Source organism: Emys orbicularis, chromosome 1 (assembly GCF_028017835.1).
Source record: "Emys orbicularis isolate rEmyOrb1 chromosome 1, rEmyOrb1.hap1, whole genome shotgun sequence".
In the NCBI taxonomy this organism is placed as follows: Eukaryota; Metazoa; Chordata; order Testudines; family Emydidae; genus Emys; species Emys orbicularis.
Genome location: NC_088683.1, coordinates 94,892,800 through 94,914,586, shown reverse-complemented (window position 1 = coordinate 94,914,586; position 21,787 = coordinate 94,892,800). Strand labels below are relative to the sequence as shown.

Here is a 21,787-nt window from a genome sequence, read left to right as displayed (position 1 = left end):
GGATAGGGGCCAGAGAGGAGGACTCCCCCAGCCCTTTCCCTGCCGGCAGCAGCAAACTCTGGGGGAGGAGCCCACCTTTCCCACCCCCACCCCCAGCAGCACACTCACCCCCACCACTGTCACTGCATGTGCTCCTAGGGCCTCTCTCAGGTACAGAAATCTCCCTTACCTCCCCCGTGGTGGGTGTCGGGGGGTGCTGCGTGCACCTCCTCCCCTGCTGTTGCTCCTGACTGTAGCTTCACTGGGGGTGAGGGATGGGGCTGCCTCCTTGCCCAGCATGGGGCAGGAGCGGTGGCTGTGGGGGGGAGGAGGGAAGGGGCTGTGCTGGTGGAGGGTCCCATTGGAAAATGAAAGGGTCTGAGGGGGGAAGGGCAGGCTCACAGTCAGTCTGCCCTGGCAGTGGAGATGGGGGGCACTAGGACCCTGTGGCAGCAGTTGCTGCAGGGAGGTAGCATGGAGCTGCTCTGCTCTGGGGCTGGGAAGAGGGGAGGGAAGCAAGTCGGGGTCGGGGGAGGCGCGGGTGGGCTGCAGGTGGGGCCGGGGCGGGAGATCACCCCGGTTATAAATATCTCCGTGCCAGCAGCTTTTTTTTTCTTCTCTCCACCGCTTTCTGTGTCGTCGTCCCCCCCCCACCCGCTTTGTGTGCCCGAGGCAAGTGCCTCACTCGCCTCGCCCTTGTTAAGGCACTGCATGGAAGTCTCACCTTTGACTTCACTGGACACTGCCTCAGGCTGTAAGTGCCTTATCAGTACATATTAAAATACCAAGTATCAGCTATTCTTCAGCTGATTTCTGAGCATGAACTCATTAGACTCACTAGATAAGGGAAAACCAGAAGAAATAGAACAGGGAGCTGTTCATAGCAGTTCTATTAGCAATAAGATTTTACTTGTAAACTTTACAACAAGGGACAAGGGAAGCTAATAGGGAGTGTTCCCATCACTAATATATTCATAGAGCCAAAGAGATCTACACCTGCCTTTCCTCTCCTACCTTCTCTAGCTCTTGTAGAAAAGCATCTGTGAAGTCTCTCTTTTGGGTAGGATTCCAGGTTGTCCTGTGCTCCTTCACAAGCTCATCTGTGAAGTTCACGACCTCCTTTTGGGATCGGAAGACGCTCTGTGGCACTCCAGGGATGCGCAGCAGCCAAGGTACTACGAGAAGGAGCTAAGATAATACAGTGAGAGAGAGAAAACCACACCCTATGGCTCCCAGAAAAGAATCACTAAACTACATTCTTACTGATCAATCAAATGGCAGCTTCTTACCGACCAAATCATACGTGCTGTGTTACCTGGGGCAGGAATCCAGCTTCTTCGTTCAAGGCCTGTTCAATCAAATGCAGCATCCTCTGAAATTTCTTATTGTCATAGTCAAAGCGCTCACCATAGATGAGGGAGCAGATCACATTGCTAACTGCGTTGTTTATAAGAAAATGTGGATCAAAAGGACGACCTGAAAAACATACAGGACCAACCAAAGACATTAGGAGTCACAACATCATTGTAGCCTGCCCCTCACTGCATGGAACACACTGAGCAAGAACCTCTAACATTTCAAGACTGCTTATGGAACAAACCAGTTTAAAGTCCATGCTCATGTAACCTGGGGAAGTTAAAGATGTCTCACATACTAACAGGGTTGGGCCTGGTCAATACTTGGAAGAAAGAGCACCATGGAAAACTTAAGAATTTCAGGTTTGTGCTCCGGATTCAGTCAGTGGTACTCATCTCTTTGCCTCAGTACTGAACCCATGCTTCCTGTGTAAAGACAGATGTTACTATGCTGCTACAGATGTTTTTAAGTTGAGGCATAAAAGTGATGTCCTTAAAGACTTCATGGCATGTTTTGGAAATGTGTTATGTGTTGATGCCTTCACCAAATTCCAGCTGAGGTAATTACATTCTACCAACCTAAAATTCCCCTTGCACATTCAATTGGAGATGTTGGGTTTTGTTTGTTTGTTTTTACTTCCCATCACAAACTGTCATGTTAAAATAGCTGTCAGGTTCGACCCCAGAGGTGGCTTTATGATAGTGCTGGATGAATGATCACTATGTGTCTGGTCTCCAAAGCACTTTAGTATCCTTCTGGCTATAAGGCATTACGTACAAATGTGAGATACTGTGTTGTTATTCCTTCCTTCATAATCAGTCATTTTATCCTTTCATTTCCTTATCTATGGGAGTTACACTGATCCCCTGCCCCATCTCCCTTGATGCTACAAACCTTGTTCAGAACAGAATGCAGAGCATAGAAATCCAGCTTCCTCAGTCATACGCTGCTCCAGGGATTTCTTTCCCATCCCAAAGTTCTTCAAGGTGGAGAGTGCAAATCTCCTTTGCACCTTCCAGGCATGACCATATCTTGCAAGCACCACCCCTGGAAAGTATTAATAAACAAGAGACATAATAACCTCTGGGAGCACACCATGCAAAATTCGCTGGACAGCAACAAAATAGGGCTGACCTGGGGGGACTGGTTTGTGAGGAAGGATAAAAGGAACTAAGTATAGCTTCACCAAATGGCAACTAATGGGAGCTATTTTTGCATCCTTCATAGTGCAGAAGGAGAGGGATTATTCAGGGAGGTCCAAGATATAGCTAGGAGTAATGGGATGAAATTCAGGGTCAGATCCGCAGCTGGTATAACTTGATGTAGTCAATGGAGCTAAGCCATGCTATACTCTGAGGGAGTGAGCTTCAGGTTGGATGTGAGAAAACATTTCCCAATTATTAGATCTACTAAACTACTCAATAGTCTCTCAAAGGAATTAATGGATGCCCCATCACAAGTCATTTAAAATTGGATTGGACAAAGCACTGGAGAACATACTATAGGGAGCATCCCTGCATTGGCCAGAGTATGGGCCAGGGCGAGGTTGAGAATATGTGACTCTACAGATATTTTTCCAGCTCTAATCTTTGTTATGAAAGTGCTTTGGGATAACCCGAGATTATTCCAGCCCAACAAGCCTTCCTTTTAGGTTGCATTTCTTTCTACCCTCCCCCACTTTCACTCTTGGGTCCTGGAGGTTCCTCAGAAGGAGGTTATTTCTTTTACAAGCCGAGGAAGGTACATACATATGGTGAGGGATAGGAAACTGCCCGTTCTGACAATGGCAGCCAATCGGTATTGATTAGCATGTACATTCTACTGAACATTTCAGACTGGCCACGTCTTAGTAGTTGTTGCAGCGCTGCAGTTGGGAAGGAGAGTCCCCATTTTCATCTAACCTGACTTCCTCCTCATGAGAGGTAGTGTCAGGGGCAGACTCCAGCAAAAGTGACATCAGCAGAGGGACAAGAAAGGGAGGCAGTTCACTCCTTACAGGGCCGGCTCCAGGGTTTTTGCCGCCCCAAGCAGCCGAATTAAAAAAAGAAAAAAAAAAAAAAGCCGCGATCGCGATCTGCGGCACTTTCGCCGCAACTCGACCTCCACCGCTTCATTCTTCAGCGGCAATTCGGCGGCAGGTCCTTCCCGCAAGAGGGACCGAGGGACCCACCGCCGAATTGCCGCCAAAGAGCCGGACGTGCCGCCCCCTTCCATGTGCCACCCCAAGCACCAGCTTGCTACGTTGGTGCCTGGAGCCGACCCTGACTCCTTAAGTCCCCTTCAACCTCTCCACAAGCTCAAATGATAAAGCCAGTCCCCCTGCAACACTACCAGAGAACAATGTTAGTTTCCAAGGTACTTGCCTTCGGAGTTCTCTCCATAACCCAACTGCTCATGTATAGGAAAGTATGGTCGGTCAGCAAAGTCCTCTGATTTCTGGACCAATGCTTCCTTTACTGCTTTGAATCCATTCACTACTATCATATTACTCCAGCAGTTCTGGAGACTAAAGACATTTCCATATTTTTTACTCAGCTGCCAAAAAAAGAAAAAGGAAAAATATATTGTTGGAAGCCAGATGACATTTAAATTTGCTGGAAAGCAAGCCTGAAAAATATCATCTTGCATTTCTGTACGCTCTCTAACGTCGAAGGATCTCAGAGCACTCTATTGGGCTTGTTAGCTAATCACTGATGTGCAGCCACCTCTGGAGTGGAACAACTCACAGCAGCACTACACAGCCAGTTACACAAGGAGTGAAGAATACCACCATTGTCAGCTGAAGCTGCGGAAAGAGTTTATGTCAGCAGAACATAACTAACCAAGTTGAAATTTGGCCAGGGATCTTGTGAAAGTGTCACGGGGTCTTTAACGACTACCGGCGGTCAGGACCTCTTTTGGTGTCTTCAAATATAACAGACCCAAGCGTACATTGTTCCTTAAAACCATGGTGTGGCACTGGTTTAACCACCGACACAGAGAGCCTTCTACAACACTTCCTGCAGCACATGGCTTTGCCTAGGAGATATCCCATTCTAATACTGACCAGGCCCAACCTTGCTTAGTTTATGAAATCTGATATTATCACAGAGGGTATAGCAGTGCTAGCTACAGATACATACAAAATAAAAATTACTGACATAAGGGATTGGGGGGGGGGCATTTCCTGTGATGCTGGCAAACGAGGTGCCAGCTCTTGCCCAGGCTGCAGGCACTATCTAAGAACTAACAAACTCATTGCTGGAGACCGACCAGTTCACCTATATGTTAGTTTGCTCAAAATAGGTATTAGTCTTACAAGAATGTATTTAGTGTTTAGACTATGAAATGCTTGTAAGTTGCTGCAGGCATTAATCTCACTTGCAATGTCTGTGTTCCGCGCCATAAGAAAATATGTAAGTTTTGCTTTATAACTTTGCAAATGTCTGCTCTAAACAGGGGTGGCTCCAGGCACGGCAGTCAGGCGGCTTTCGGCGGTGCGCCTGCGGGAGGTCCCCAGTCCCACGGCTTCGGCGTACCCGCCGCCGAAATCTCAGGACCGGCGGACCTCCCGCAGGCACGCCGCCGAAGGTTCCCTGACTGCCGCCCCCACAGCGACCGGCAGGCCGCCCCCCGCGGCTTGCTGCCCCAGGCATGCGCTTGGTGCGCTGGTGCCTGGAGCCACCCCTGTTCACCCCTGCTCTGAACTTGTGAACACAGGCACAGGAATTCTCTACCACCCCATCCAGAAGGACTATCAAAATCAGCTGGGTCATCAAGGAATATTGCAAACAAAGGATTGGCTAATGGGCCTATCCCACCTTGGAAATGCCATGTGCAAGGAAGCTTGTCCTGTGGACTTGGAAGCTGAATGAAGGAAATAAAACAAAGTCACAGGAAAATTTTCCATCTGTTTGGCTGTCTGAACTCTGACAGGGCGAGAGTTCCCCAGGGCTGCCTGCTGGATCCACCCTGAAAGACACTTTGAATAGACAGATCACTGCAACTCGGTCACTCTTAGGATTTAGATGATAACTCATTTGTGTGTATACGTTTGCTTGCTTGAACCTGCAAATAACTCTGTTATTTCTTTTTCCTAGTTAACAAACCTTTGGTCATTTATTACAGGATTGGCTACAGGCGTTGTCTTTGGTGTAAGATCTAGGGTACCAACTGATCTGGGGTAAGTGACTGGTCTCTTGGGACTGGGAGCAACCTGAATGTGGTGTGATTTTTGGTGACCATTTATCACTAAGTCCAGTTTGTCTGGGTGGCAAGATAGACTGGAGAGTCTAAGGGGACTGTCTGTGACTCCATGGTAAGTCTGTTATAGTGATCCAAGAGCAGGGGTGCCAGAACGACGGGGGTAGGGGGAGGGGGCAGGGAGCCATGGCCCCCCAGTTTTAAAATTGGGAGGGCCAGGCCTGCCCACTTTTTAACATGGGCATAATTTTGGGGGCAGAGGGCTGCATTCAGAGGTGAAAGTAAGCCAGTATAGTATGATACGGCGTACCAGCAAGAGCCAGTACGCCGTAACAGACCACACCAGCTTCCGCGGTGGGGATTTAAAGGGCTCTGGGCTCCCCGCCGCTGCGGGAAGCCCAAAGACCTTTAAATCCCGCCTGCAGCTCGGCGCCCGGGCTGGGGGCGGGCTCGGAGCTCCTGCTGCTGTGGGGAGCCCAGAGCCCTTTAAATCCCGCCCGCAGCCCCAGTGGCCGGGCTGGGGCTGGGATTTAAAGGGCTCAGAGCTCCCGCCGCTGCAGGTGGGTTGGGGTGTGGGAGGGGGGTGCGAGGGGCAGGGTCTGGCCGAGAGGTGCTTACAACAGGCGACTCCCAGCAGGTGGCGCCCAGAAGGGCTCAGGCAGGCCGCCTGCATGCCGTGGCCCCACACCGCTCCCGGAAGCGACTGCAGCCGGCTGCTGCTGGCACGTCTCTGTGCGCCCCTTGGGGGGAAGGGTCAGTGGGTCTCCGTGTGCTGTCTGTGCCTGCAAGCACCGCCCCCGCAGCTCCCATTGGCTGGAAACCAACCAATGGGAGCTGTGAGGATGGTGCTGGCGGTGGGGGCAGCGCGCAGAGCCGCCTCCCACCCCCGCCAGTGGCGCACAGAGACATGCCAGCAGCAGCCGTCTGTTTCTGGGAGCGGTGTGGGGCCACGGCAGGCAGGCTGCCTGCCTGAGCACCCCGCTGCGCTGTGGGAGTTTTAGTGGCCCGGAGCTCTTGAGGGGGCAGCCAAAGAGCCTGGCGGGCCAGACAAAAATGTTAGATCGGCCGGAGGCTAGCTCCCCATCCCACCTTTTCCGCCCACGGCCCCATCCACACTCCAACCCCGCTCCACCCCAGGCTCCACCACCTCCCTTGCTCGGCTCCCACGCCGCTGCTCTGTCCTCCCCCTTTTCCTGCTCGGCCCTCCCTGCTGTCATCCCTCCTCCCCCACCACTCAGCCCCATCCCTGCTCACCAAGTGCAACCCTCCTCTCCTTCCCCCTTCCCGCTCAACCCCCGCCCTACCGCTGCTCACTGGTCCCTCCTCCCCCACCCTCCCCTGCTTTTCCCCCTCACTGCTCGCTGCATGCATCTCTCCTCCCCTTCCTGGTCGGCCCCCCTGCTGCCCCTCACCGTGTGCGGGTCAAGCAGGGGGGGGAGGGACCAGCGAGTGGTGGCGGGGGGGGCAAGCAGCGATGAGAGGAGGAACAGGTGAGTGGCAGTGGGGACCTCCAGAGAGGGGGTGGAGAGTGCTGGAGAGGAGCAGCCAGGCGGAGAATGCCGAGCTTTTATATGCGCCATGCAGGTTCCCGGGCGGCTGAGGAGGGCGGTATCTGCTACTCCGCTTCCCGGGTTCATCAGTAATGTCTCTGGGGAGTCCAAGGAACTCGGGATGCTGAGTAGCAGATACCGCCTCCTCAGCTACCCAGGAACCTGTATGGCGCATAATAAAGTAGCAAAAACTTCCCGCAGAAGCCCATTCCCAGCAGGGAGGGGAAGAGGTGAGGCCACCACAGCCCAGGTGTCCGGTGGCAGGGTCGGCGGTGGCTGCACCAGGGGAGGTTTTTGCCTTTCCTGGCCTATTATACCTGCTGCCCATGCAAACCTGCATCTGTAACAGTGCCTAGCATTCCAGGCATTCACCTCATTACCAGAAAGATACTGATTAAAATGGGGAGAATTCAGAGAAAAGCCACAAAAGAGATTAGGCAGCTGGATGGGCTGATTCATGAGGAAAGATAAAATGATCTAAATATATAGACTGGTCAAATATCTAAGGTGGGAGACTGATTGCTGCCTGCAAGTCTTTGAAAGGTTCAAATGCAAAGGATGGAGGGAAATTGTTTAGGGTTGGATGAAGGAGTAATGGAATGAGTCTAAATAAAGGAAAATTTACTCTGGACATCAAGAAACAAATCCTCAGCGAGAGTTGTATCAGTCTGGGGAAGTTTCTTTGGAGAAGTGATGAAAGCCTCATTGCTGGTCATTAAAACTGGATAAAGCCCTCAGGGGCATACCACTAGAAGGTAGAGGGGTGGATAAGAATAGACCATTTCTATCTTTGATTTCCATGATTCTGTAAGTAAAAGGAGCAGTTTTCGTTTCCGTTCTGTCAGAAATGCAAAAAAGCAAAATGAAATTGTGTGAAATGGAAATAGGGACAGAAAAGGGAATAATATGTTGTTACTAAAAATGTGGAGTTAAAAGCAGCTACAGGTCAAAAGTGTTGTTGCTAGCATTGTCATCATCCAATTTGATCTGGAAACTCAAAAGGTCTTTCTACTGCATGGTGAAAACAAGAACCAGACCCAGTTTCCCTGTGACTGGAGTGTTGAAAGGTACCAGCCTAGAAAAGGGGTCTTTGGAGTTTGGCAAATCACAAAATATAATATGATTTAGTTGCCACAAGCTACTGTGATGTTGCACTCTATATGATTTTATATGCTTCATGCAAAAGGTCTCTTGTAAGGTATCATTACAAAGCTTATAATCTACTGAGTGTGGTCATCCTATTTGTATAAATGTATCACTCTTATATCTGAAACTAGAAATATGAAATATAACTCTGAGGGCCTATTGTAATTATGCAAAGTGTGGGCCATTAATGGTGGTTTGGAATCTTGATGACTTCCATCAACCAGGACAATTGACTGTGGACGGCTCTGTTTGCAGGCAAGCCTTCCTGTGAGTCAGGCTGGGAGGAATGAAGGCTTGGGGTCTTACAGTGACATGTGATCATGTCACCTAAACTGGTATCCATTTTTAACCTAGTGCTTTTCCATTGGGGGGGAGAGGGAGTCCAGAGGGACAAAGGATTCCCGCCTTATGCAAAAGATAAATAAATGGGTGGAACAGAACAAAGAGGAGAGCCATCATGAGGAATCCCCTAGCTACCACCTGAGCTGGAACAGGAGCTGTACCAGGGGAAAGAATTGTGCCCAGGCCTGGAAGGTGTCCAGTCTGGGGAAAAAACTTACTGAAGCATCTCTGAGGGTGAGATTATCTGTATTCAGTTTGATTAGACATAGATTTGCATGTTTTATTTTATTTTGCTTGGTGACTTACTTTGTTCTGTCTGGTACTACTTGGAACCACTTAAATCCTACTTTCTGTATTTAATAAAATCACTTTTTACTTATTAATTAACTCAGAGTATGTATTAATACCTGGGGGAGCAAACAACTGTGCATATCTCTCTATCAGTGTTATAGAGAGCAAACAATTTATGAGTTTACCCTGCATAAGCTTTATGCAGGGTAAAACGGATTTATTTGGGAGTTGGGCATCTGAGTGCTAAAGACAAGCACACTTCTGTGAGCTGTTTTCAAGTAAACCTGCAGCTTTGGGGCACGTGGTTCAGACCCTGGGTCTGTGTTGGAGCAGACAGAAGTGTCTGGCTCAGCAAGACAGGGTGCTGGGGTCCTGAGCTGGCAGGGAAAACAGGGATAGAAGTAGTCTTGGCACATTGGGTGGCAGCTCCCAAGGGGGTTTCTGTGATCCAACCCATCACACCCTCCCAGCTCCGGGGCTGCGGCAGGGAGAGAGGACTCCGCCAGCCCAGGGGCTGGGGCGGAGAGAGGCATTTCTCCCATGGCTCCAGCCCCAGAGCTGCTGTGGCGGAGAGAGGCACCACTCCCCTGGCCCCAGTCCTGGATCTGCTGTGGCAGGGAGAAGACTGGGGGGAGTCCTTTCTCCCCACTTCAGCTCTGGGGCAACCTGCACCCCAAACACCTCATCCCCAGCCCCAGTTGGAGCCCTCACCACCCTGCACCCCAACCCACTGCCCCAGCCCCGAGCCCCCTCCCACACCCTGAACCCCTCATCCCCGCCTCCATCCCAGAGCCCACTCCCCCAGTCAGAGCCCTCACCCCCTGCACCCCAGCCCTAAGCCCCCTCCCACACTCCGAACCCTTCGGCCCCACCCCTGCCACACATCGCCTCCATGTTGGTGCACATAACAAAATTCATTCCGCACATGGATGGGAAAAATTAGAGGGAACATTGTCCCACACCAGAGTGAAGTGAAGGCAGGGGCCTGCCACTTGAAAGTAATGTATTAAGGGGACTGGAAAAGGGTCTCAGAAGGAGTTTATGATTTATACAGGGTAAAACGGATTTATTTGGGTTTAGACCCAATTGGGAGTTGGGCATCTGAGTGTTAAAGATAAGAACACGTCTGTTAGCTGCTTTCAGGTAAGCCTACAGCTGTTAGGGGACGTGATTCAGACCTGGGTCTGGGTTTGCAGCAGGCTAGCAAGTCTGGCTCAAACCAGTCAGGGCACTGGAGTCCTAAGCTGACAGGGCAGGAAAGCAGGAGCAGAGGTAGTCTTGGCACATCAGGTGGCAGCTCCCAAGGGGGGTTCTGTGATCTAACCCGTCACAGCTACATCTATAGTTTCCCAGACAGGAAAAAGAATTCACTTGAAACAACTAACCCTGCAGGGGTTGTATGTGCTCTTGTTAGGGCAGACACAGCCAGCAAGCACATCCTAAAGTTTCCTGGAGATTACATAAAAGCATATCCTGGAGATGATGGTTTTGTTCACTTTTGCTGAGACTCTTAATCATTTCTACAAGGAAGCTGTCGTCTATGCATCCACATCCCCAAACCAGAGAAACTTTTGAATTAATGGATCTGAGCAGAGACAAATGAATTTTCATATACAATAAATCTTTCACTAGCCCTTTTCATCCCAGAGGCTATAAATGGTACATAAAAGGACCAGTTCACCCACCACTGAAGTGCAGCCATCTCTGAGGTGGAATGCAGCAGCAGTTTAACGGTGCTAATATTGTGCAACATCCCAGCACACTACAATGTCTCCAACTGAAATTACAGGGCGAAGGTAAAGAGAGAGAGAGAGCGAGAGAGAGTGTCACTCTCCTCCAGCGCTATCACAACATGTGCAGAGAATTCTACTGGACTTGGGAGTGGAATGTTGCCCTCTGGATTCTAGAGCCAGAGCAAAGCCACAGCAGATACAGGAGAACCTCGCAGTTAGGGACACCTCAGGTGTCCGTCTGTAACTCTGAAGAGGAGGTTAGGGACATCAGCGGGGTGGGGGGAGGGTTGGGGCTGCAGCCCCAGGGGGGGGGGGGGGAGTCAGAGCGGGGGCGGGAGAGTCGGAAGCTTCTGACCCGGGGCGGAGCGCTCAGGGCTTCTGCCCAGCAGGAGCGCCAGGGCTCAGGGCTTTAGACCGAGGGGGAGGGGCTTCAGCCCCGCGTCTCTGCGCCTGCCCTGGCCCGCGGGGGGTGCCGGGGCTCCCCTCGGCTCCGTTCCCAGCTTCAGCGAGCGGCGCCAGGACTTGGGACTTTAGCTACAGTGGGAGCGCTGGGGTGCTCCCCTGCTAGCTAAAGCCCTGAGCCCCGGCGCCCTACCCGGGGCTGAAGCTAGGAGCCCCATCCCTCCCGCCCCTAAAGCTCTGAGCCCCGCTGCTCCCGAGGGTCAGAAGCCCCGAGTCCCCCCAGCCCTGATTCCCTCACCCTGCGGCTGCGGCCTCAACCCCCTTGGCTGAAGCCCTGAGCCCCAGGCAGAACGGTATTTGCGGGGGTATTTTTTGTTGTTGTTGTTCTGCGCTGCTGCCTGTCTGATTTATTGAGGACTTCCGGTTCCAGAGGGTGTCCGGTTGACCGGTAAGTCCACCACTCTGATGTTCCTATCTTTGAGGTTCTGCTGTAATCAGAGGCCTGGTCTACACTAGGCTTTTATGTCGAATTTAGCGCCGTTACATCGAATTAACCCTGCACCCGTCCACACCACGAAGCTATTTAGTTCGACATAGAGCTCTCTTAAATTCGACTTCTGTACTCCTCCAAAACGAGAGGAGTAGCGCTAAATTCGAAATGGCCATATCGAATTAGGCTAGGTGTGGATGGAAATCGACGGCAATAGCTCCGGGAGCTATCCCACAGTGCACCACTCTGTTGACGCTCTGGACAGCAGTCCGAGCTCGGATGCTCTGACCAGCCACACAGGAAAAGGCCCGGGAAAATTTGAATTCCTTTTCCTGTCTGGGCAGTTTGAATCTCATTCCCTGTTTGGACAGCGTGGCGAGCTCAGCAGCACTGGCAACGATGCAGAGCTCTCCAGCAGAGATGGCCATGCAATCTCAGAATAGAAAGAGGGCCCCAGCATGGACTGATTGGGAAGTCTTGGATCTGATCGCTGTGTGGGGCGATGAGTCCGTGCTTTCAGAGCTGCGCTCCAAAAGACGGAATGCAAAGATCTACGAGAAGATCTCTAAAGCCATGGCAGAGAGAGGATACAGCCGGGATGCAACGCAGTGCCGCGTGAAAATCAAGGAGCTGAGACAAGGCTACCAAAAAACCAAAGAGGCAAACGGACGCTCCGGATCCCATCCCCACACATCCCGTTTCTACGAGGCACTGCATTCCATCCTAGGTGCGGCCGCCACCACTACCCCACCACTGACCGTGGACTCTGAGGATGGGATATTGTCCGCGGCAGGTTCCTCGTCGGACATGTTAGCGGACGGGGAAGATGAAGAAGGAGATGAGGAGGAAGAGGCAGTCGACAGCGCTGGCACCGCTGATTTCCCCGACAGCCAGGATCTCTTCATCACCCTTACCGAGATCCCCTACCAACCGTCCCCATCCCTTACCCCGGAGACAGAATCAGGGGAAGGATCAAGCAGTAAGTGCTTTAAATATCTAAACATTTATTTTTACAAGAACTGAAATATTTATAATATTAACAATGGCTGTTTCTTAAAGTGCTTAAATATGTAAACAATTATCTGCAAAAAAACTGGAATATTTACAATAGTAACAAAGGGTTTTTCATGATTTGTCTGCCTTAGGCTCTTCACAATTTAGTCCCAAGTATTTAAAAAATTTTTTACAATGTCCGGTAACTCATGATTATGCTGCCCAAGACGCTCCACTCTTTAGTCCCAGTGCACCTACGCGAAAATCCGGTCAATATGGCCGGGGATGGAGGCGAAATCCTCATAGGAGAACTCCTCGTAGGTCTCATGAAGGTACATTTCCAGCCTGTTCATCAGGTTCCTGGGTAGGGCGATCTTATTGGGCCCTCCGTGGTAGGACACGTTACCGCGCCACGACACCATCAGATACTCTGGTATCATTGCCCTGCAGAGCATAGCGGCAAACGGCCCTGGTTTCTGAAGGCTTTCTCGAAACATCCTTTCCCTCTGGGAGTCCGAGATCCTCAGCAGGGTGATGTCGCTCATTACGCCCTGCTTTGAATTAGGGAGGGGAATGTTAGTATTGGGACTGCTTTACAGCCACGCGGTGGAGGGAGAGGGGCAGCATACAGGGATCTTTCCCTGGAACAGCCGCGAGGGGGTGGGACAGGGGCATAGTTCATGCTGTCCCGATTGCTGGCAGCAGAGACTGGCATTGCTTTCAATGTGAAAGGAGGCCAGTGCTACTAGTACAGTTTTAAGCAGCCAGAAGTCTACGGCTTACCATGATTGCACGCTACAGAAGTTCAGGTGTCCTGCCACTCTTCTCAGATAACTGCAAGACCACTGCAGGACCCCAGGCACTGAAGGCGAGGGCCGAAAATTCGACCTTGTCCTGAGTGCGCATGTGAGAGGTGCAGTGCATGGTCTTGTTCACAGAGAAAGACTAGGTTCTTTGTACACAACTTCATTTATCTGTCTCAGGAATTCATTCCATTTTTCCCATTCACACAGACACATCTGCGACTGTCTCCCAACCCAGCCTGTCAGCACACTCCCAGAGGCTAGCGCAGATTAGGAGGAGGAAGAAGAAGACGCGGGAGGACATGTTCTCAGAACTAATGAGCTGCTCCCGAGCCCAGGCAGCCCAGCAGACACAGTGGAGGGAGAACTTGTCCCAAATGCACCGAGCAGTCATGGAACGGGAGGAGAGGTGGCGTCAGGAGGACCAGCAGGCTACTGAAAAGCTGCTTGGACTTCTGAGGGAGCAAACGGACACGCTCCGGCGCCTTGTGGATGTTCTGCAAGACCAGAGGCAGGAGGACAGAGCCCCGCTGCAGTCTATCTCTAACCGCCCTCCCCCGCCACCAAGTCCCACACCCCCCTCACCCAAAGTACAAAGAAGGAGGGGCGGCAAGGGCCGTTAAAACTTTCAGTCAACCCCTGCAGACTGCTCTAGCACTAGAAGGCTCTCATTCCCCAAAATTTTAAAAGTCCTTTCCTACACACCTCACAGAAGCCCCCATGCAAGTTTCAACCCCCACGTTTCATGTCTGGTTCATAATAAAATATTCATTTCTGTTAATTACTGTTTCCATGATTTTATTTTGGAGGAGAGTCTGTCTGAACGAGGGGAAGGGGCATGGTAATTGGACAGGACAGTCACCTTTACCAGGGTACAGAGGCGGGGTCAGGTCCAGGATCAGGACACATACCCAGTGCAGTGACTAGTGACCCTGTTCAATCTGGGAGGTGGTTTTCATGTTCTGGGGGGGGGGGGTGTTGCTCTGTGACTTTGTGGAGGGGGAGGGCAGTTACAGATCTAATGCATCACAGAGCCCCGCAGCAGGGGAGCTGTAACCCTCCTTCCCCTGCCAGACAGTCACATAGCCGACACATACACGCTGTCCCGCCCAGGAGGGCTGGCAGGCTCTGTTGAAACAACCAGTCCACCACTGCGGAACCCGTCATTCCTGGAGTTTAGAAGCATCATTTGCATCACAACACTAAACCCGCACCCCGCCACAGTCTGCGTCCCAGGTTTAAAACATTCCCGCGAAAACAGTAATAAAGACAACGGTGTTCATTATCAAAACAGAACAGATTTTATTTTTTGGGAAGGGGGTGAAGGGGGTATGTAACTGGAGAGGATAGTCAACGGTAACTGGGTAAAGAAACGGTGGCAAATTCAGGTTCTGAGTCCACAAACTTAAAATTCACTGGTGACCCTGCTCAGTCTGGAAACTGTCTTTCAAAGCCTCCCGGATGCACAGTGCGTCCCGCTGGGCTCTTCTAATCTCCCGGCTGTCTGGCTGGGAGTAATCAGCAGCCAGGCGATTTGCCTCAACCTCCCACCCCACCATAAAGGTCTCCCCCTTGCTCTCACAGAGATTGTGGAGCACACAGCAAGCTGCAATAACAATGGGGATATTGGTTTCGCTGAGATCACAGCGAGTCAGTAAGCTTCTCCAGCTCTCCTTGAGATGGCCAAAAGCACACTCCACCACCATTCTGCACTTGCTGAGCCGGTAGTTGAACAGTTCTTTTTCTGTGTCCAGGGCGCCAGTATAGGGCTTCATGAGCCAGGGCATTAGCGGGTATGCTGGGTCCCCGAGGATCACTGTAGGCATCTCCACATCCCCAAGAGTTATTTTGTGGTCCGGGAAGTAAATACCTTCCTGCATCCGTCTAAACAGACCAGAGTTCCTGAACACGCGAGCGTCATGAACCTTGCCCGGCCATCCAACGTTGATGTTAGTAAAACGTCCCTTATGGTCCACCAGTGCTTGCAGCACCATTGAAAAGTAGCCCTTTCGGTTGATGTACTGGCTGGCCTGGTGCTCCGGTCCCAGGATAGGGATGTGAGTCCCATCTATAGCCCCACCGCAGTTTGGGAATCCCATCGCGGCGAAGCCATCTATGATGGCCTGCGCGTTTCCCAGGGTCACTACCTTTGACAGCAGTACCTTCACGATTGCCTTGGCTACTTGCATGACAACAACCCCAACGGTAGATTTGCCCACGCCAAACTGGTTCGCGACTGACCGGTAGCTGTCCGGCGTTGCAAGCTTCCAGAGGGCTATGGCCACTCGCTTCTGGACAGTCAGGGCTGCTCGCATCCGGGTGTCCTTGCGCTTCAGGGCAGGGGACAGCAACTCACAAAGTTCGAGGAAAGTCCCCTTCCGCATGCGAAAGTTTCGCAGCCACTGGGATTCATCCCAGACCTGAAGCACTATGCGGTCCCACCAGTCCGTGCTTGTTTCACGGGCCCAGAATCGCCGTTCCACAGTATCCACAAGACCCATTGCCACCGTGATGTCCTCGGCACTGGGTGTCGTGGTTTCAGACAGGCGTGTGCTACTCTCGGAGTTCAGGTCCTCACCCCGGTGCCGTAGCCTCCTCGCCTGATTTCTCTCTATCTGCCTCAGTGAAAGGTCGATGATGAGCTGCGATGTGTTGACAACGGCCACAACTGCAGCGATGGTCGCAGCGGGATCCATGCTCGCAGTGCTGTGGCGTCCGCGCTGTCACTGACCAGAAAAGTGCGCGAACTGATTTCCCGCCGGCGCTTTCAGGGAGGGAGGGCGGGAGTGACGGTTGGATGACGACAGTTACCCAAAACCACCCTCGACACATTTTTTTACCCAGAAGGCAATGGCGGCTCGACCCAGAATTCCAATGGGCAGCGGGGACTGCGGGAACTGTGGGATAGCTGCCCACAGTGCACCGCTTCCAATGTCGACGCTTGCCCCGTTAGTGTGGACTGACAAAGTCGAATTACTGTCCTTAGTGTGGACACACACGTTCGACTTTGTAATATCGATTCCACATATTCGATTTAACTAAAATCGAACTACTCTCGTAGTGTAGACATACCCAGAGAGCGTTAGAGCCCCTCCTCCCCTAGTGGACTGACTGCTACTGACATGCTCCAGCATGTAAAATAACCCCTCCAGCCCACACCTGCTGGATTAAGGAACCACCAGCCCGCACCAGCTCTGTTCCCCAGCACACTGTGCTCAGGGTGACCGGATGTCCCGATTTTATAGGGACAATTCTGATATCCAGGGTTTTGTCTTATATAGACACCAATTACCCCCCACCCCGTCCCAGTTTTTCACACTTGCTATCTGGTCACCTTAGCTGTGCTCTCCAGCCCCTCTGGCACTGACCTGGGTAAAGGAGCGGTTCGGGTTGTGGAAATCGATCTGCAGCATGGTCCCAATGAAAGGCAGAGAGGTCGGCCCTGGTGGGTAGCGACTCCAGCTCTTCCTGCGCTTCAGGAAATCAAATAGCAGAGCGAAGACTGTGAGGGCTATGCCCAGTGCTGGGAGGTTGTTCCCGCAGGATCGAAGCTGGGACCAGAGCCACAGGAGAAGCTCCATGATCTCTCTCCCCTTTGCCTCCCCTCCACGTGTTTTTAACTCTCACCCCTGCCTCTTTTTCCTGCTCCTGTTCTCTCACTCTTTGCTATTTCTGTCTCCCTAGTTTCCTCCACCTGTTCCCCTTCTCTCTCTCTCTGTTTATTTCTCAGACATCCGTCCCTCTCTTGATAATGTCACAGCTTGGAGCTGCCTGGCCAGAATTTCTCTGTAGCCCCTCCTCTGCCTAGATAATACAAACTCGCAGGGGAGTGGTAAGGAAGGGTGGCCCAGCCCTTGCAAAAGGGAAAGGGCATAACTCCATTTCCAGCATCTGTGGTATGTAACACAGTGGTTCTCAAACTTTTGTACTGGTGACCCCTTTCACATAGCAAGCCTCTGAGTGCGACCCCCCCTTATAAATTAAAAACACTTTTTAAATATATTTAACACCATTATAAATGCTGGATGCAAAGCGGGGTTTGGGGTGCAGACTGACAACTCGCAACCCCCCCTATAATAACCTCGTGACCCCTTGAGGGGTCCCGACCCCCAGTTTGAGAACCCGTGATGGAACATGAGGGAGAAAGGCACCTCCTGATGCCAACTGGCAGAGGTGCACAGAGTTTGACAGGAATCCCCCCTAAATAATGTATAATAATAATGATGTATAATAATTCACTAACAGGTGGCATGTGAAGATTGGTGTAATGTGCATTGTGGCATCTGATTCTTTGGTATCCTACCTTTGAACTGATGTTGTTTGATGTGGTTAGGATTAAAATCTCATGTCTGCTTACCAAATCTCATGTCTATACATGTCTCTGGCTTGGTTCTATCTCCGCCACCTTCCTGCTCTCTGTGTACAGCAATTTGGAGGCATTATATATGTGACACCAAGAATACATGTAAAGAATAGGACCAATGAGCATATTTTTCTCCACATTTTCAAGCAAGAGAGTAAACCATAAATGTAGCAGTGATGGTAAGTAATGCCTGCGCAGAGATGTAGTTTGCGTGGGGGATAGCTTCCTAGGGTGGTAGAATAAGATGTGAAATCATGCTGCCTGGGAAGCTATCCCCACGCGATCTACATTCCTTGTGTAGACACTAACCCATACTGAAGTGGTTTATCCAGCAAGCAAGTGGTAATTAGGACAGACACTCACAAGACAGGATTTTCCTTCCAGCTAGATCCATGAGCATGCAATCCACTGGTGTCAAGCAGACAGGCTGCAGTCTTGTGTCTAGGGAACTTGTGTACTACATATGTTACACATTCAATACAGTAGCATCTTTTTCTCGCACCGGTTCTGGCCCATGGTGATTTGTGTTAAAAATAAATGTCCAATCAGATTTTTAGAGCGTGTTGCTGTATATATGTCTGTCCTGTAGGGGGTCTTCACAGCCACCCAAAGACCCCATGAAGTCAGGCATTCCAGCATTGCAAGTGTAAAGCAACTCATGCTTAAGCCCTAGCATGATTCACAAACTAGGCATTCCCCGGCTATCTTGCCTGTGGGGCCCAATCCCGGAGGTACTCAGAGGCTGCCTTAGAGCATGTTTACTGGGTCGGACCCCACATAAAACACAGCTGGAGGAGGAGGCGCTCTTGTACCCAATAACCCAGTGGTTACAGCACTCACTTAGGATGTAGAAGACGCAGGTTCAAATCTCTACACTGCCTCAGAGGACCTGGGACTTGAAATAAGGTCTCCTAGATGAGTACCATAACCACTGGGACAGGGGGTACCATGGAGTGGGTTTTTCTTAATCTCTCCCATTGAAGGTTTTCCATTTTGTATAAATACTCATCAGACCAGGGCCTTGAAGTTGGGTCTCCCGTATCTGAGGTGAGTGCCTGAATCACTGCACTATATAGTCAACCTCTCTCTCTAGCGCAATGACTATTTAAGTATTAAGGGTGAGATCTATATCAGAAAGGAAGGGCAGGGGCGCCATTTGGGGGGGCAGGAGGAGTCCCTCCCTCCCTCCCCGAGTTGTGCTCCCAGGTGGAGCTCTTAACTATAACACAGCATTAGCGCAGAGGAGAGGTGCCCCTGTGGCAGGGAGTGAGTATTTTGTTTACAAACAGAGGCAGGGTGATCAAGATAAAAAAGGGCTGGTGATTAAATTAAGGATCTGGCAGTCAAGCTTTGGGGGGAGGGAGGGAGGGAGGGAGAGTTATTTTGGAGAGAACACAGGGGACTCAAGAAATACAGCCAAGTCCTCTGAGCCAAGATTACATTCAGAAAAGGGGGAGATTTGGGGGCATAGGTGAAGGGGCCAAAACCCAGGGAAGGGATAGCAGTGTATAGAGAGGTTCCCACTCTACATGTGGTACTTATGTGGCCCCTCACAATATCTAACCTAGTTCTCCTCACAGCCCCTCGGTGAGGTAGAGCAGTGCTGTTATCCCCATTGTACAGATGGGGCACTGACGCACACAGACTAAAGGCCAGATTTTTCAAAGCTATTTAGGCACCTAGTGGGAAGGTGAGGTGCTTTGTAAGCCCCACTAGATGCCTAGCTGCATCTTTGGGTGCCTAAAAGGTTTTGAAACTCTGCCCTTAACGCACTGGCCTGAGGTCATACAGGAAGTCCATGGGGGGAGCAGAGCCCAGGTCTTTCAGGGCTAGCTCCCTATCCAGCAGACCAGCCTCTTTCGCTCTGCTGCATGCTGCAAAAAAAAAAAAAAAAAAAAAAGAGAGAACTCTGATAGATAGGGGCAAAAGCAAGGCAGCCAGTTCTCTGAGACTGCAGGAAACGGTCCCAGGCACTTGGGAAGGATGTCATGGTTGACAGCATGAAAAGCAGCACAGAGGTCAGGAAGGATGACGAAAGAGAGAGAGAATGAGAGTCAGATGAGAGGAGATCACTTAACTCCCAAGAGGGGGCAGCTTCTGCCCCAGGCTGGGTTATAGAGCAATGGCTGCTGTGCCATTTTACATTTTAACTGAAAACTATTTTGTTTTGTCATTTTTTGTTCTGAGTTTGAGAAAAGGGAAGGAAGGAGAAAGTGTCGTATGAGTATCAGATGTGTTTCATCTTAGGGTTTCATGTATCCAGGCCAATTCCAGAACAAAGAAAAGAAATTGCATCCACAGAGTCCATAAAGTCGACGATTATTGTCATGATTTGTATTATTCACTGGGCACCATCTCTGTGCTCAGCACTGTGAACATAGGTGCCGACTCCATGGGTGCTCCGGGGCTCAAGCACCCACGGAAAAAAAATAGTGGGTGGTGAGCACTCAGGTGCCAGAGCTTGAGTGTGGAATGGGATGAGTTCTGTGCTGCAACAGAGGATGGGTACTTCAGATAAAAAAGGCTTGTCATTAAATTGAATTAAGGATGGTTAGATGATCCTGAAAGTATTCCCAGGCACCCCAGTTACATGATAGGAAACAAAGGATAGGAATAAATGGTCTATTTTCAGAATGGAGAGAAGTAAATGGTATTGTCCCTCAGGGGTCTGTACTGGGACAAGTGCTGCTCAACATATTAATAAATGAGCTGCAAAAATGGGTAAACAGTGAGGTGGCAAAGTTTGCAGATGATACAAAATTACTCAATATGGTTAAGTCCAAAAAGACCGCAAAGAGTTACAAAGGGATCCCACAAAACTGGGTGACTTGGCAAGAAAATGACAGATGAAATTCAATGTTAAATGCAAAGTAATGCACATGGCAAAATATAATCCCAACTATACATACCAAATGATGGTGCCTAAATTAGCTGTTACCCATCAAGAAAGAGATCTTGGAGTCATTTCCAGTACTCTGGAAGCACTATGTTTCCAGAGTACTGCAAATTTATAAGAATCCTTCTCACTGTGCCCGTATCATCCCGAACTCATTCTCCAGCTTCAGAAGACTTAAAAATTATCTCCAGTCATCAATGGGACAGATGCAACTGAATAAAGTAGCTGTCCTTAATGTGCATCAAGACCATACCAGGAACTAGATGTAAATAAGATTTCTGACAGTTTCATCCAGAAAGCTTCAGTGAGACATAATGTCTTTAAACTGGGACCTTAGTGAATACAGCTTGTAGGTGATTGCAATGATTTTAATATACTGTAATTCATGATCATGTAATTATGTAGTTCATAACAATTTAATCATTATTAAAATAGTAAAGATACAAATGATAGACACATGCAAAAACTAGAATATGGAAGTGTATAAATATGCTGAAAATAGCCTCCCCCAATACTGGCAGACTGCCCCTCCCAAACACACACACCTCTTCAAAAAGCACCCACTGGCAAAAACAAAAGTCAGCACTGTAGCCTGATTTGGGGTAGGTTAGTAGTGTTGATTTAATTTATCCACTTAAGTTTATTTTTCATTAATTAATTACTAATTTTATTAATTTTAATAGTTTTAATAATGATTGTGAATATTAATTAGTATGGGTATTTGGCTCGCCAATTTGTTTAATCAGAAGATAGAGTTCATCCTGAATCAGGCTTCACAGAGTTTATAAAAGGAAATTCGGGGTTGTGACAGGAAGTTTACACAGAAACAGATGTGGTCATAAAGACTTTTTATTAAAATCAATGAAGATAGTAAGTAAATGGTAAAACAGTTAGAATTACAGAGTTACACTTGTATCACAGTTCTTTAAGAGAATATAAGGCTATACACTGCAAAATGGATTAATACTCACACCCTGTTTTTGATAATAATCTGGTGCTGGCAACACCATGGGCATTTTTCACACTTCTAGTAAAGAAAGCTACTGCAAAGTGACTTGCTTTCTAAATTAACTCTATATGCCTTATCTAAATAAAATGTAAATGAGATTAAATCCCTTTTTAATTTACAGTCTTGAAAAGAATGAAGAACGACCTATCAATAGTTAATAGTCGTGTGGAAGATGAATAGTATCGATACGTAGTTGAAAGGTGGAGGCAATGAAGAGTAGACAGGAGCAGATAGGTAGGTAGATTGCCTGTC

General features: G+C 49.8%; 1 protein-coding gene across 1 annotated transcript in view; it reads right to left on the bottom strand.

The window, feature by feature from the left end:
- The window catches only part of LOC135875528 (cytochrome P450 2D17-like), a 30,481-nt gene extending 13,633 nt beyond the window's left edge, over positions 1 to 16,848 (bottom strand). Inside the window, exons 1-5 of the mRNA XM_065400402.1 lie at positions 16,636 to 16,848; positions 3,699 to 3,870; positions 2,230 to 2,382; positions 1,295 to 1,455; positions 994 to 1,167 (exon numbers count right to left, since the gene is read on the bottom strand). Of these exons, the coding sequence (XP_065256474.1) occupies positions 994 to 1,167; positions 1,295 to 1,455; positions 2,230 to 2,382; positions 3,699 to 3,870; positions 16,636 to 16,848 (873 nt within the window). The remainder of the gene's footprint in view (positions 1 to 993; positions 1,168 to 1,294; positions 1,456 to 2,229; positions 2,383 to 3,698; positions 3,871 to 16,635) is intronic.
- Positions 16,849 to 21,787: the final 4,939 nt, after the last annotated feature.